Source organism: Globicephala melas, chromosome 14 (genome assembly GCF_963455315.2).
Source record: "Globicephala melas chromosome 14, mGloMel1.2, whole genome shotgun sequence".
In the NCBI taxonomy this organism is placed as follows: domain Eukaryota; kingdom Metazoa; phylum Chordata; class Mammalia; order Artiodactyla; family Delphinidae; genus Globicephala; species Globicephala melas.
This window is the reverse complement of record NC_083327.1, coordinates 50678695-50695146: the sequence shown is the minus strand read 5'-3', so window position 1 is coordinate 50695146 and position 16452 is coordinate 50678695. Positions and strand designations below refer to the sequence as shown.

At 33.4% G+C, this 16452-nt stretch overlaps 1 protein-coding gene across 2 annotated transcripts in view; it reads left to right on the top strand.

The window, feature by feature from the left end:
- TRDN (triadin) overlaps nucleotides 1-16452 on the top strand; it is a 495585-nt gene that overhangs the window by 454537 nt on the left and 24596 nt on the right. For both annotated transcript variants that reach the window (XM_060283977.1, XM_060283978.1), the window contains 7 exons: nucleotides 2864-2908; nucleotides 4614-4634; nucleotides 6731-6757; nucleotides 7496-7534; nucleotides 8150-8185; nucleotides 8920-8964; nucleotides 11723-11746. In XM_060283977.1, coding sequence (XP_060139960.1) covers nucleotides 2864-2908; nucleotides 4614-4634; nucleotides 6731-6757; nucleotides 7496-7534; nucleotides 8150-8185; nucleotides 8920-8964; nucleotides 11723-11746 — 237 coding nt within the window. The remainder of the gene's footprint in view (nucleotides 1-2863; nucleotides 2909-4613; nucleotides 4635-6730; nucleotides 6758-7495; nucleotides 7535-8149; nucleotides 8186-8919; nucleotides 8965-11722; nucleotides 11747-16452) is intronic.

Genomic DNA, 16452 nt, shown 5'->3' with positions numbered 1-16452 from the left:
TTAAAAATCTGCCTTGAAGAATGATCAATAGAACATATAATATCAAAGCAAAAATATCAAACCATCATTTCATGTGAGAAAAAAAAAAGGAGTGTACACACTCTTGAAATTCTGAAGTTCTTTCCTAGAACGATGAACAAAATTAAGTCTCCATCTCAACTGACATCTTGAAACACTGTATCTCCTCCCTTCGATCCCAAGATGGAAATCCTACCTACCTCCGCCATGAATGGAGTCCCATTTCTTACTAAAAATAATTCCAAAGGAAAAGGCCTGCGAAATAATTTCTTTCTTTTAACTGAGATAGTCATGATAATCGGGATTTGAATACAGTTCTCAGAGGAAAATATAATAGATTTCAGGAGATAACTAATTATTTATAGAAATTATAGACTGTATTTCATGAGAAAGAAACCCTATTTTCACATTACCCCATACAACCATTGTACTCTATTCCAGTCATTGCCTTAGCTCATAATTTTAGTTAACATTCCTCTAATTTTCACCCTAAAGTGTTAAGCATCTCACTTAGTTATATGGGTATTTGAAGATTATGAAGAAACTAGCCCAATGTATTTGTGTCCCAAATATATAGATTGTTTCAAATTTTACATAAAATTTTGTGCATCTTAGTTTTTCAATAAGCAGTATGTTTAATGTATTTGCTGACAGTGAAATAATAGTGTTCAGAGAGAATGGATTAAGCTTAAGATAAGATGAGAACTTAAAATGAAGAAGGAATAAATACAAATGCTAAAGAGTTATTTTTTCCCATGGTTTGTATTCATCATATGTCATTTGCTTTCTTTCATTCTCCACAGTCAAACCCAAACCAACAAGTAAGAGATGAAAATAAAATCTGGAAAGTATCGCTTGGCCATTTTAACTTTAACAATTTGCTCGGTTTTTTTCCCCAATTGTTATTTTTAGCATTGCCCAAGGCTAAAGTACCTCTATAGGTGATAAATTAACGTTATTGCTGCAGCTTTGATTTAACATCTTTATCTTTCACTACTAATTAATAATTCAGTATAATTATACAGAAGAAATCTTTGGACGTTGTATCACTATTATTAATACTAAAAGAATGAGTCCATACAGGCTATAAAATAACACTAAGAAGTTAGGGTAAATGGGCAATCTTTTAAACATACATAATGAATAACAAAGGAAAATGAAATGATATACAATTTTTGGTGTTATGAACCACATACTGTTTTTAATCTGTTTCCTATAAGCAGCATTAATTATATGGTAGTTAGTTTTTGGTATTAATGTTATTCATAATTTTATGAATTATAAACATTTGCCATTTGTTTATTAAAATCATGGAATTTCCTCATGAGTATAGATTTTAAAGGTTGTCCATTTTATTGGTCAGGAGTCATACAGATGTTACTGGTGTAGAGTTTAAAAGGTGACTATTGGGCTCAGAAAAGTGTGAATATTTGCCCATTGTCACAGGTAGTAAATATGTCCAAAATTGTGTCAAAATTGTGATATTGGTTCATACATATATGTGTGAAACAGAGGCTTGGATGAAGATATGAGTGGCTTTTGTCAAATATTCTCTGGTTCATGTATGAAAAATGAATTGACAAGGTCCAAAGATGAATTTGGTGAGACCAGTTAGGAGGTCATATTAGTGATTCAGGAGATACGGCAAAATATAAGGAGCCCAAAAAGAACATAATCACCTCCCAGAACCTATTGCATGTATTTTGAATATATATTTTATATTATTTTTACTTTAATTTATTATACTTTTGCAGTGTTATTATGACAGTTTAATAACTTGAATATTGGCTTCTTTTATTGTGCATGCTTATTTAACACTAAAATTTATACAACTTAAGTTCATGGAAGTTCATTCTTGAATGCTATCAATCCCTAATTTACAAATATCCAATTAAACCTTATGACAACATAGGTCCCACATCTCCCCACTTACTTCATTGTTGATGCAAGATGATGGGGAGGAAATAGTAGTGATTTCAGAGAATCTCCAAATTCAGGATGAGGGAAGGAAAGGACAGGTAAACCAGAACAGTTCAGGAGGACTAAATCTGGAAGTGATTAGTAAGAACTAACACTTGGCAGTGATCTGCTATATTTCCAAATCTTCTCAATTCCGTTCAAAATATCCTACCCTACATAGCTTTATTTGAAATTCCACTTTTGGTGAAAGAGAGAGATCTAAAATGTACTTTAATTCAAATATTTTTCAAAGGGCTGAGAAGAATATCAATTCTACATTTTGATTACAGCTGTCATGTCCTTGATTTACTTGAGATTCATCTGTGAGAGTTCTAACTGAACCTGAAAAGAGAGGGTGTTCCAGAAAAATGAAAATACAAAGTGTTGCACTTTCTGGAATAAGGCAAGTCTAGGTTACATTTTCAACAAGAAACCAATGACTAGCACCAAATTGCTTCTGACCAGCACCAAATTGCTTCTGATGTGGCAAGAAAGGAAGTAGGAGTCAGAGAGGTAAAAAGGGAGCTTGTAAAATGCCAAAGGCAAATGTCATCTGGTTTGAAATACCCTCAAAGAATGATTCAACCTTCAGCAAAGAAAGAAAAATCCTCTTATTATTATTCTCCTTTTTGTCATATTCTATCTTCTTCTTACACCACATGGCCCTAAGAGGGCTAGCGCCTTCGAAGTATCTTACAGGATGTCCTGAGAATGAACCTGACCTTGTTTATGATGTGTTTCTATGGCAATATGTTTTCTGTATTCCAAGTTACATGCAAATGACTTTGGAGGCATGCTGAGGATCACCTGCAAATATGTAAATACTAAATTGCTTGCTATGCAAACAATCTACAGAGTGTCAGTTAATTTTGATTTCTCTCTCTAGAAAAAACTGAACATCAAGAAAAAGAATCTCCATCTATAAAAACAGGTGTTTTTGCCTTTCTGGTTTATATTCTGTCCTAATTCACTATTTTTATTAAATTTGAAAATTAAAGCAAAACATATAAATACCTTTCATTTTATTTCTTCGTAATGTTTAGTCTTGTGGTTTTGTGGTAGAATCTAGTTTATCTAATATAAGGCTAAATATTATAACCAATATATATGGATTGCTAAGCATTCTATTATAATACAGCAGTATTAACAAAATAGTATTTGCCTTCATGGTTCATAAGACCCTTCCAAAATATTCAGTATTTCACTGATGTCAATATTAATATCATTTATCATACTGGTAATGTTGACTCACTGTTTATATACTGTAAAATAGCCTATCAAATTGCACATATAATATTTCACTGAAAACTAATCATGAATTTCTACTTGGTTTAATTGCTTAAAATAGAAGTTATCCCATTCTATAATAGCTTAATACTTTTACAACTATTATTCAATTTAAAAAATATATAATACTTGACATGGTTCAACACTAAGGCATATAGGAGGCTAACTGTGAAAATATCCCTCCCTCTCATCTTTTTTCCTATTCTACCAATTCTCATTCCCAAAATATCCAAAAATGTCTGATAGGTAATCATTGTTATTTTTTAATGTCTCCTTCTAGCAATATATGTAAAAGACATATACACATATGTATATACAAATTATATATATTCCCACTTTTTTTACACAAATCATGACATACTATAAATAGCTTTGTCCCTAGGTTTTTCTATTTAAGAATGTATTTTTGAAGATTTTTTTATATCAGTACATAAAGCATTTCTTCATTAATAGTATTCTATTGTATAGTTGTATACAGTTTACTTAACTAGTTTCTGATTGACCTATGTTTAAGTTATCTAACAAGCTTTCTTTAATGATATACAATAAAAAATATACCTACCTGTCTAGTTTTGTAAATTTATCTTTGGGGTAAAATTAGTAAATTTTTTTAGTGCAATGATACATTCAATGTAATTTTTATAGACATCCCTAATTCTTTAAAAAATTATATTAATTTGTATTCCCACCATTAATGAATTAGTTGACCTAATTTTAGATGATTCAAATTCTTCGCAATCATGATGAAATGTTGTCTAGTTTTTTTATGAATATTTACGTGTAAAACTGCATAACTAATGCTTTTAGTTAATAATTTCAGAAGACAAGGTATTTTGGAGAAAAAAATCATGTATTTAGATAGTATAGCTTTGTGTTTTTCACCCACCATTCACTTATCTTTCCTGAGATTTTATAAAGTCAGCTTCTTTATTCAAAATACTGGATTGGAAGAGTTTAAATAGTTAATATTAATTAATATTAATATGTATTCTGAAAAGACATGGCAGAATATACCTTTTATGCCATTCAGAAACAGTAAGGAGTTCAGATTTATCCTGAGCATTCATTTTTCATAAAATGAAATATGAGGCTTTACAGGGATAAGAAGAGACCAAGAAGACCCTATACTTTCAAGCTTTACAACTTCTTTGAGGAATTCATTGCAATATGACTTAAAAATTACTCAAAATGCATTGCCTACTGCTCATTTTAATGTAAGTTTAGTCTTTTCCTATTTTAACTCAAACAGACAGAATTAGGAAATATAAAGGGCTGGTATTTTAGCTATAGCTAGAAAATGATCACTGACTTTTTCTTTTCTTTTCTCTCTTTTCTTCTTTACTTTTTAGACAAACCAAAACCAACTCCACGTAAGTGTACTATTCTAAAATTTTAAGAATTTTCTATTTAATTAATTTTAATTTTATAGTTTCTTTAAATTGTACATGCAGTAAAAATTAGTATGGTATTTCGTTAATGCAATAGATATTACACCATTACCTATATAAATGATTCTTACTGACAAAGAATATTTGTGTGTATTGTATTCATTAATCCTTGAACATGTATTTATTGAGTGCCTATTAGACACATTACTCTATACCAGGGTATGTGAAGAAATGCCTAAAATGACTTGTGTTGTCATTATCTGTGTAATTAACAGAGTTACCATAACTAATACCTGTGCAAAAAAAAAAAAAAAAAAAAAAAGGTGGTTGCATCTCTCTTTTATGTACTGTCAGTTTTTTGTTAGGGTTTATTGAGTAAACACAGTGTGGAGATTCCTCTTATTGTCACTGCTGGGTTAAAAAAACGTTCAGAAGGGCTTCCCTGGTGGCGCAGTGGTTGAGAGTCCGCCTGCTGATGCGGGGGACACGGGTTCGTGCCCCGGTCCGGGAAGATCCCATATGCCGCGTAGCGGCTGGGCCCGTGAGCCATGGCCGCTGAGCCTGCGCTCCGCAACAGGAGAGGCCACAACAGTGAGAGGCCCACGTACTGCAAAAAAAAAAAAAAAAAAAAAAAGTTCAGAACACAGAATACTTGTCTTCAGTTATTTAATCTTAACACATTAGCTTTTTATTTTCATATTTTTTCAAAAGCTGAAGGTGAGTAGTTTTAGTATTTCAGAATCACTGTTTTATTTTGGCATTTCAAATGGTAGTAAGAATGCAACAATTTATGAAATTTTTGAAAATTTATGAAATTTTATGCAATTTCATAAAAATGAAACTGTTTATTTAGTACTATTAAATTAAGACCCAGACATTATCCTGGGGGGAAATATTTGCATATCAATCGAGAATGTATCTAGAAGTTATGCCTAAAGTTTTTCTTTGGGTTGGCAAAAATCTCTAGTATATTTAGTTTGTGTAATTGCTACTAATATGAAGGGTATTACAAAAATTAAGGGCTGAAAGTCAAAACTAGAATACTAATATGAAATATCAGCATAATTATTGGCAAATACTGTTTAGTTTATGAAACATTATTTTACATCTTCATTTTTATAAAATGTTTTAACTAGTTTTCCTTGAACTTTGAAAATAGCTTCCAAAAAAGTTATATTAGACTGATAATTAAATGTATCGGTTTTATAGAAAATATTATCATTTGAACTGATTTGTGAGGAAAGCTATATTTTTTAAAGCCTGCCATGTTATATTTTTAAAAATAATTGTTCTATGAATTTACTAAAAGAGCAAAATGAAGGGTTGGTTCTACATTATCATAGGCTAAGACAAATAACATTTTTATGTTTTGTCTCACTACTCTGACTGTAGTCATCATGAGTTGAGTTTACTTCTGTGATATTTTAAAATCTCATCTCTCAACACCACCCATTGCACTCAGTACATCTTATACATGAAGTTGCTTTATAAATATTTAATAAATGCATGCATGCACATGTGCAGATCGTGTTAAAAATTTATGTAATGGAGGGGCTTCCCTGGTGGCGCAGTGGTTGAGAGTCCGCCTGCCGAGGCAGGGGACACGGGTTCGTGCCCTGGTCCGGGAAGATCCCACATGCCGCAAAGCGGCTGGGCCCGTGAGCCATGGCTGCTGAGCCTGCGCGTCTGGAGCCTGTGCTTCGCAATGGGAGAGGCCACAACAGTGAGAGGCCCGCATACTGCCAAAAAAAAAAAAAAAAAATTATGTAATGGAGATTTATAATTGTAATTGAGAAAACCACCCAAAGATCTTCAAATTGATTCTTTCTACCATATATGAATCGACTGTTTAAGATTAATTTGTAGAGTGGTTCTATTTCCAGAATAGATTCCAGTTAGTTTTCAGAAATATTAGTTACCAGTATGTCTATTTGCCATTTTGTGTATGTGTTTGTTGTCATTATTATTGGAATTTAATAGGAAATACATGCAGATGAAGTTCAGTTGTCTGCTACTGAAAAACAAAACTATTCTTTCCTTTTATTTTTCTTCCTTTTTTCTATTTTTTTTTTCTAAAGAGGAAACATCAGAAGTAACAGCATCAGGTAAATATTTACTTTCCAAGAGGAGGTAACATAGATTTGTGGGAACAGTATTTAAATTTGAGTCTCTGTCTGGCTGTGTAACATTTGGGAAAATACCTTAACAGCTCAGATTCCCAGTTTCCTCATCTATTAGACCAGGCATAATGACTTCCCGAAAGACTTGTTATAAGTATTAAATGAAATAACATATATAACATTCCCACTACATACGTTGTTGTCATCATTAAATATTGGTTTCCTTCTTACTCTTGTCTGATAAATATAGTTGAAGAAAAGCATCAACCAAAACTCTGTTTTAAAAAGTATGTGTCCACATTTTGCCCAGAGATATATTGTGATTCTTACATTTTTTTTACTCAACAGTTTATTTACCGAGCATCCATAGCACCGATCAAATTCCCATTTCCTACAGATAACAATAAAAAGTTTAGAGTTTTTTCTGTTACTCATTTAAACTTATTAATAAATGCATGGCTTCCTCTAGCTTTACTTCAAAGCATGTAAAAAACAAAAACAAAAGGAGGGGGCTCTGCCTTACAAAGCCAAGTAACCAAGGGTAACAAAAATACGTATGTTCTCACACATGGGAGGGAGACTTTCTCTTCACATCTTGAAAAAGTAGAGCCTGGACCCCCTTTCACTTATGGGATTAAATTTCAACTCCAAATATTTACTCCGAGATTGAGTAAGAAAATTATGTTTTATAAACCAATGGTTACTTGTTATTTTACCCTCTAGTGAAGAAGAAAATTGAAAAATCTGAAAAGGAAAGTAAAGGTAAAGACGTCTTAAGACATGTATATCAAATTAGTGACAAAAACACAGGAATTGGGCTTCCCTGGTGGCACAGTGGTTGAGAGTCCGCCTGCCGAGGCAGGGGACACGGGTTCGTGCCCCGGTCCGGGAAGATCCCACATGCCGCGGAGCGGCTGGGCCCGTGAGCCATGGCCGCTGAGCCTGAGCGTCCGGAGTCTGTGCTCCGCAACGGGAGAGGCCACAACAGTGAGAGGCCCGCGACGTACCAAAGAAAAACACAACAAAAACAAAACAAAACACAGGAATTCAAAAATATGTAATTACACAAATTATACTACTTAAAAGCAATTCATGAAAATACGGATGCTGATTTTAAAGCATGTGTCAGAACCGCAGCTCATTTTGGTGTTACCCATGCAACGGGTGTATGAATTGCATTATTATTTGATATCTAAAGGGAACAGAAATTTAGATCTAAAAGCAAACTCCACCTATTATTGCTAAACTAGCACCATAAAGTTCTTTTCATATAACTCCTGAATTGTAAATATTGACTACAAAATATGTAATTCCAAACCTTAGGAAGACTTATGAATAAATATGTATATGATTCTAATTACCATTTTATCTCTATAGAAAAAGCAGAAATGAAACATCTTAAAGAAGAAAAAGGTAATTTTTAAAAGATTGAAAGGCCCTGAAGTCAAAATATTTTGAGTCAAAATTTATTTCAATTTTAAATAAAACTTTTGTTTATGTATGTGATGATTGCTGGTCTGATTAAAAAAAGAAATGTGGTCAATAATCCTGGCTATGTGGTAATGGCAGTGTCAAAGGAGCAGTGGATGGCAGGCCACTCCTTCAGTATGCAGTCATGTGTTGGGTCATTGGTGAGCAGCTAGTTAGAGGCTGCATTGTAAGTTGCTTTTTTTCTTAACATTAGGTTTATTTATTTAGTAAACTACATAATATAATATGATAATCACTGATTTCCATGTAGTTATCTAAAAAACTTGAAAAGGCCTTAATCATCAGAGAAATACTCTATCGAGTCATGAGGAAAGCATTTTTAGCCATACCAAAAAGATTGTTAGCAACAAAAGACGACACTTTTTTTCTGGTTTATACCTAAATTCAGTTAATCGTAATGACCCATTGTCCATGGGCTCTAGTTCATTTTAGTACCCTGAAATCACTGATTATGTTATATCTTTGTTTATGCAAACAAAACAGTCATTTATTTTTGTTAGGTGTTAGTAGAAAGGAAATTTTTTTTAAAGCCTCAAGAAAATATTTACAACATTTAAATTATTCTCACGTTGCTAAAGCTTAGAGATGAAGTGAACCAAAATTTTATGAACATCTTTAAAAATTCATATTTTAATTTACATTTTCTTTATATACAGTGCCAACTAGAAAAGAAAGTCTTCAATTACACAATGTGACAAAAGGTAATCTTGAACTTTGTAAAGATTCAAATGCTATGTTGATGTGGAGGTGCCTGAATTATGTTGGTGTTTAATATTAACACTAAATTTTTTTAAAGCAAGGAAGTCTAGCAGGTATACACTACTGCTAACAGCAGAGGAAGTGGACAGGTAGGAAATCTAGCAGAAAGCTTACATTTCAGTGGAAAACTAGGAAATGTGGAGAAATAGAAACTATTAACAACCTAAACCTTCATAAGATATTTGAGTACATACCAGAAGAAAAATCTCTTTTATTGCAAAAGATTTTCACAGCATGACTACAGTCAAGAATGAGAGAGTAGTAAAAAGAGGAAGCCGAGATGCCGAGATTCATTTTATCTATGACTACATAAAATGTAGCTAATATCATGTATATATTTTTATTATTTATATACTGGTCTTTGAAATTAATTCAATGTAGATGCAAAGTGGGTAGTAGAAGGCAGATGCCAGCATGCACATGTCAGGTAGATGTTCTTTACCTAAAATGAAAATGACCTATTTTGGTGATATTATCATAAAACGATAAGAGTACAGCTGAATTATGTAGTCTGGGTCATAAAATTTTAGGCGAATCTAATTAATCCAAAATGTAACAAAACGTAAATGCCTTAAATTTTAAAGTGCTAAATAAACATACCATAATTGAGCAAGAATTTTCATTCATAGTAAATACATAGATCTCTAGTGTGTGTGTGTACCGGGGGTGGGGTGCAGGTGTTGGGGAGGAATCTTGTTTTTCACTGGTTCCCTGTTGTTTCTTACTGTAGTATGTATACTTGCAATGGCAGGGCATATCTAGACACAATTATCAGTAATATTAAGGGGTAACATTTAGAATAAGAGAAATATCAAATTTGTACAAAGATACAGGAACACAATTTTTATATTGGAACTTTCTGCAAAACTTGATACCTTTTAAGATATTTAGCCAGAAGAATGAAAAGAAATGGATTATTTTGAATACCTGTAGCTATATCCTTTCCTATTATTAGCTCAATTTCCTCCTTAGTACAGGACCAATTATCATTCCCAGTTTAAAGCCGAGTTAATGCTAGATGAAGGGAAGTCTAACATCTCAGTGTTTACATAATAGAGACAGGAATTGCCTCCAAGTGGATGTGACATCAAAGACTTAAGCCCATTCAATTACATTTCACTATCCTACCACACTGTGGCAAATATAAGGGAAAGCTTTCTACCAATCAGAGCAGCCCAAAGATAAAATGTACCCCACTTTGTCCCCAAGGAAGTGGTCTATTAGTGCTAAGACTAGAGGGCTGCACAAGGGATTCTAGGGATTTGGACATTGGATGGATACTCCTTTCTTACTCTATTCTGTGAGTCCATTATTTCTAAGATCTTCATATTATGAATACACAGAAGGGAAAAATTGTTACATGTGAAAGCACAAGTCCAACCTAGAGCTGGTTGAGAATACAGGCACATTCTTATTCATTCCTTCACTCAACGAATGGTTCATTGCATCTCAATAAATGTTTATTTTATTCCTTTCTAAGTTCCTGTCTCTTTAGCCAACGCTAGTATTTTTAAAGGAAAAATTATAACATTAGCTTTACTAAAGCATTTTTCTGAATTATTTTGTTTGTTTTGCAATTTTATACATGTGCTGCTATAATATCACCGAAAACATAAGTATCCCCCCCACAAAAATAAACCCTTCTGTTGGCATTAACCTAACTTTTCTAAATTTGTAATTCTTAGGTTTATATCAGAAACTCTACAAGTCTCAAAGTAAAACATGTTATGCAGATTCCTTAAAAATTATATTTTCAAACCTAGCCCTCTAAATGAGATTAATGTTAATGGAATATAGATGTTACCAATCCTCTTTGTTTCAGAAAGTTAGAATGTCTGCTATACTATTTGGGACAATCATTCCACTTTATATCTTTGTCCTACATTCATACAGTTTAATGGAAAAACATATTTGAAGAATTATAATCCCTCATTGAAACTAATAAATAAATGATTATGAAAAATTAAGCTGATTTTGCATGTCGCTTTTTAAGATTTATATTTTATAGTCTAATGGGTAGTTATTTGTCTTTATTCATCTTTGAAAGGAAAATAATTCTCAATAATATATTTTATGGAATTTGGAAACTGTATAGCAAATATTTAGATTAATTACATCATACAAAGCAATTTCACTGGAGTTAGGTATAATTATAGTTAAACCAAAGCAATTTAAAAAAGATCCTGCTGATTTTAATGAGTGTTTAAAAAGCATAAATATGCTGTGAAACACATAAAAGCAATTAAGTTATTCAAAGATCCATTTTTTTTAACATCTTTATTGGAGTATAATTGCTTTACAATGGTGTGTTAGTTTCTGCTTTATAACAAAGTGAATCAGTTATACATACACATATGTCCCCATATCTCTTCCCTCTTGTGTCTGCCTCCCTCCCATCCTCCCTATCCCACCCCTCTAGGTGGTCACAAAGCACCGAGCTGATCTCCCTGTGCTATGCGGCTGCTTCCCACTAGCTAGCTATTTTACGTTTGGTAGTGTATATATGTCCATGCCACTCTCTCACTTTGTCACAGCTTACAAAGATCCGTGTTATCAGGCAATAGAGTTACATTTCTTCACCAACTCCTGAACAATAAGGAAGAAAGTCTAAAGATATTAGATACATTTATATAGCCTATTGATGTATAATTTCTTTGCATTTTACCTGAGTTAAGCAAGACTTTTTTTCTTTATTTTTAGCAGAAAAACCTGCAAGAGTATCAAGTAAGTACTGCTTGTATTGATGATAAATTCTCTTTGGCACACAGTATGAATTTCAAGCTGAAATTCATGAAATATTTATTTTTTAACGTGTTCAGAGATTGAGTCATTTCGTACTAAACCCTCTGACAGGAATTTGATCTTATTTCATCTTATTTATGTTGAAACTCAAAAAACTAAACTACGTTATTTGAAATAACTTGTAGCAGAAATACATGTTCTTGAACCTGAAGATTAAAGTGACTTGCATTCAATACATGTCTTTTCAGTGATTGAGGTAGAATGGAATAAATAATCCTGCTTCTGCCTTAAACCCTCAGTCACTAAAAATTTGCTACAGAGCATATATAGTTGAGCAATAATGTTTCCTTTGCTGTTGTTTTCTAATGCTCATTAGCTTAATTATAATTATATATCTGAGAAGAATACATAGTAAGGAATGGATCTAATCTTGTATATAACATAAAGAGACCAAACTCTCAGAAAATACTCTCTGAAATGCCACAATCTGGGTATGGATAGCTCAAATTATACAGGATACAACTATAAATTTCCCTATAAATTCTAAAATTCTGGGAAATAGCAAATTTCCTTCCCATGTTTCTGGATTTAAGAAGACAAATCATTTTAAATCAGTGCTATATAATGTAACGTCATGTGAGCCACATGCATAGTTTTAAATTTTCAAGTAGACACATTTAAAGGGTAAAAAGAAACAGGCGAAAACAATTTTAATAATTTTTTTTGTCTATATACAAATATTATTTCAAAATGTAATCAATATAGAAGTATATTGATAATTTACATAATTTTAATTGAGCCTTTGAAATTGTGTGTGTATTTTACACTTAAGTCACATTTCAATTTGTACTAGTCACATTTCAATTCCCTATAGCCCAGGTGGTCGGTGGCTACTGCATTGGGCAGAGCAGATCTCAGTGTTTCTTGAGTGCTTCTGCTATGTTCAACATTTAGTGAGTACTGAGGACAATACAAGACAATTGGTAAAGGTGGTACTTGCCATATATCTCATTCAAATTTTTTTGACTGCAAGTAATAGAGCCCCACATGGACTTGCTTCAGGCGTTTATAAAAAGGAAAATAATTACAAGGGTACAGAATTGTCTCACTGATTCAAGAGCAAAGCTTATATTTCATGCTCAGGAAAGCCCTCTGAAACTATCCCACTCCGTACTCTTACCCTACAGCCAAAGGTAGTCAGGACAGACTTCATATAGGAGGTAACTCCAGGATTTGTATTTAAAAATGGTTAGGATTGGATAATTGGAAAAAGAGGGTATAAAGAAACTCACTGCTCCTGTGTGTTTCTCCATTACTCTCACGCTACTACCACACTCCTAACACTTCTGACACCATGCAAGTAGGATTGTTTTCACACCAAGTAATTCTCTGTGACACCAGCTAGATGTCCTACAATTCAATTCATTTCTGATACTAACTGGAGTTAGCATATCATAGGTTAAGGACTCAGTCCCATGAGATTGCTCCTCAAATTCAGATGCCAGTCAAAAATAGTAGGTCCCCTGGTTATCCACAACTTCTGTCCTACTTGGCTACAAGTTAGACTCTCCCATGACATCCCTCCCTTGTATTAAATTATTTGGTAGAACAGATCACAGAACTCAGGGGAAAGCTTACTTAGGTGTACCAGTTTATTATATAATAAAAGATATGATAAAGGATACAAATGAACAGCCTGATGAAGAGATACGCAGGACGACACCTGGAAGGGTCCGAGCACAGGAGCTTCTGTCCCTATGGAGTTGGGGTGCACCATCCTTCTGGCATGTAGATGTCTTCAGCAACTCAGAAGATTCTTGAACCTCGTACTTCTGGGACTTTTATGGAGGCTTCATCACATAGGCATGATGGATCCTTAACTCAATCTCTAGCACTCTCCCCTTCCTGGAGGGTGGGGTGTGAGGCTGAAAGTGCCACATTTCTAATCTGGCTTGGTCTTTCTGATGACAAACCCCTATCTAGAGGCCCACCAAGCATTGCCAAATTAGAACAAAAGACTCTCCTGTCACCCAGGAAATTCCAAGGGATTTACGAGCTTTATACCAGGAACTAGGAGCAAAGACTAATATATATATTTTTCTATTATTTCACAGTGGGCAAACAAGCATAGTATATAGAGGCAATCAAAGGAAGAGTTGGCTGGAGTTGGGGGCTTGTGTTTTTTAAAAATTTTTCTTGAAATATAGTTGATTAACAATGCTGTGTTAGTTTCAGGTGTACAGTAATGTGATTCACTTCAACACATATATATATATATATACTTTTTTTTATATTTCAAAATATTGAGTAGAGTTCCCTGTGCTATACAGTAGGTCCTTGTTGGTTATCTATTTTATATATAGTAGTGTGTATATTTTAATACCAAACTCCTAATTTATTCCTCGTCCCTCTTTCTCCTTTGGTAACCATAAGTTTGTTTTCTATGTCTGTGAGTCTATTTCTGTTTTGTAAATAAGTTAATTTGTATCCTTTTTTTAGATTCCACATATAAGCAATATCGTATGATATTTGTTTTTCTCTGTCTGGCTTACTTCACTTAGTATGATAATCTCTGGGTTCATCCATGTTGCTGCAGATGGCATTATTTCATTCTTTTTTATGGTTGAGTAATATTCCATTGTATATATATATACCACATCTTCTTTATCCATTTTTCTGTCGATGGACCCTTAGGTTTTTTCAGTGTCTTGGCTATTGTAAATAGTGCTGCTATAAACGTTGGAGTGCATGTGTCTTTTTGAATTATGTTTTTCTCCAGATATATGACAAGGAGTAGGATTGCTGGGTCATATGGTAGCTCTATTTTTAGTTTTTTAAGGAACCTCCATACTGTTCTCCATAGTGGCTGTATCAATTTACATTCCTACCAACAGTGTAGGAGGGTTCCCTTTTCTCCACACGCTTTCCATCATTTATTATTTGTAGACTTTTTGATGATGGCCATTCTGACCAGTGTGAGGTAGTTTTGATTTGCATTTCTCTAATGATTAGTGATGTTGAGCATTCTTTCATGTGTTTGTTGGCTATCTGTATATCTTCTTTGGAGAAATGTCTAGTTAGGTCTTCTGCCCATTTTTGGATTGGGTTGTTTGTTTTTTTGATATTGAGCTGCATGAACTGCTTGTAAATTTTGCAGATTAATCCTTTGTCAGTTGCTTCATTAGCAAATATTTTCTCCCATTCTGAGGGTTGTCTTTTCATCTTGTTTATGGTCTCCTTTGCTGTACAAAAACTTTTAAGTTTCATTAGGTCCCATTTGTTTATTTTTGTTTTTATTTCCATTTCTCTAGGAGATGGGTCAAAAAGGAACTTGTGATTTATGTCATAGGGTGTTCTGCGTATGTTTTCCTCTAAGAGTTTTAGAGTGTCTGGTCTTACATTTAAGTCTTTAATCCATTGTGAGTTTATTTTTGTGTATGGTGTTAGGGAGTGTTCTAATTTAATTCTTTTACATGTAGCTGTCCAGTTTTGCCAGCACCACTTATTGAAGGGACTGTCTTTTCTCCATTGTATATTCTTGCTTCCTTTGTCATAGATTAATTGACCATTTGTGTGTGGGTTTATTTCTGGGCTTCCTATCTTGTTCCATTGATCTCTATTTCTGTTTTTGTGCTGGTACCATACTGTTTTGATTACTGTATCTTTGTAGTATAGTCTGAAGTCAGGGAGCCTGATTCCTCCAGTTCAGTTTTTCTTTCTTAAGATTGCTTTGGCTTGTGTTAGAAAGTAGTGAAAAGTAAGGACATGTAGGGTGAAACTATGAGGTAGAGAACCTTCAAGCCAAAAAACTTTAGACTTATTGCCACAGAAGGCAGTGGCTTATTTTATATAAAGGAGTGAAATGTGAAGGAATTGTCAGAAAGTCTAATCTCACAAGAATAGTAGTAATAGAAGTAGTAAGAATAAGAGTAGTAACTGAAAAGAGAAAGGTGTGAGGAAGAAAGTATATTGCTTCTTATGGATAATAAGATATAAATGTCCAGGGCATCATGGAATGATACATTTTAATAAGTTGGTTTCTAAGTATATGAAAATTATATTTTTATAGCACATATTTTTTGACATGCCTTTTTAGAGGCAACTATCAAAAACTGCCTCAGGTACTTATTAAATCGAACATACTAAAGATCATTTAAACTAAAGAACCATTGTTCTTTTCCTGAACCTTTTCCAACATTATATAATTTTTCTTTTGTCAGACTTCTTATTTATTTTTCAGTTACTTATTGTCTTTAGCTAAAGGAGGCTCAAGAAATAGTTCCTGCTTTGAGCCTATTGCTTCCTTCCAACCACATTCTCTACTCTAGTGCCTGTATCTCTTGTCTTCTGAACAGGACCAGGTCCTCCACCTCTGATAGGTCATTTTTTCTGCTTTGGTGCTGAATGCACAGAGAATGTAATTCATTACCAGATTTTTTGGTGGGGGTGGGTGAGGTTGTTAATATGTGGGAAAAGACTGATGTAAAAGAGAGGGGCAGTATCTCTTTCTGAATTCTCGTGGCTTGCTCTGATTGAGATTCTTGAAACCATCCCATGGGACTGGATTCTCAAATACCTAGAGTTTTATTATAGGGATAAAAAAGAATCAGCAATGCAATAACATTTCTCTATTACATCAGTGAAAATTACATTGCAAAATCAAATTTTTCATGATTCACAGACTATTA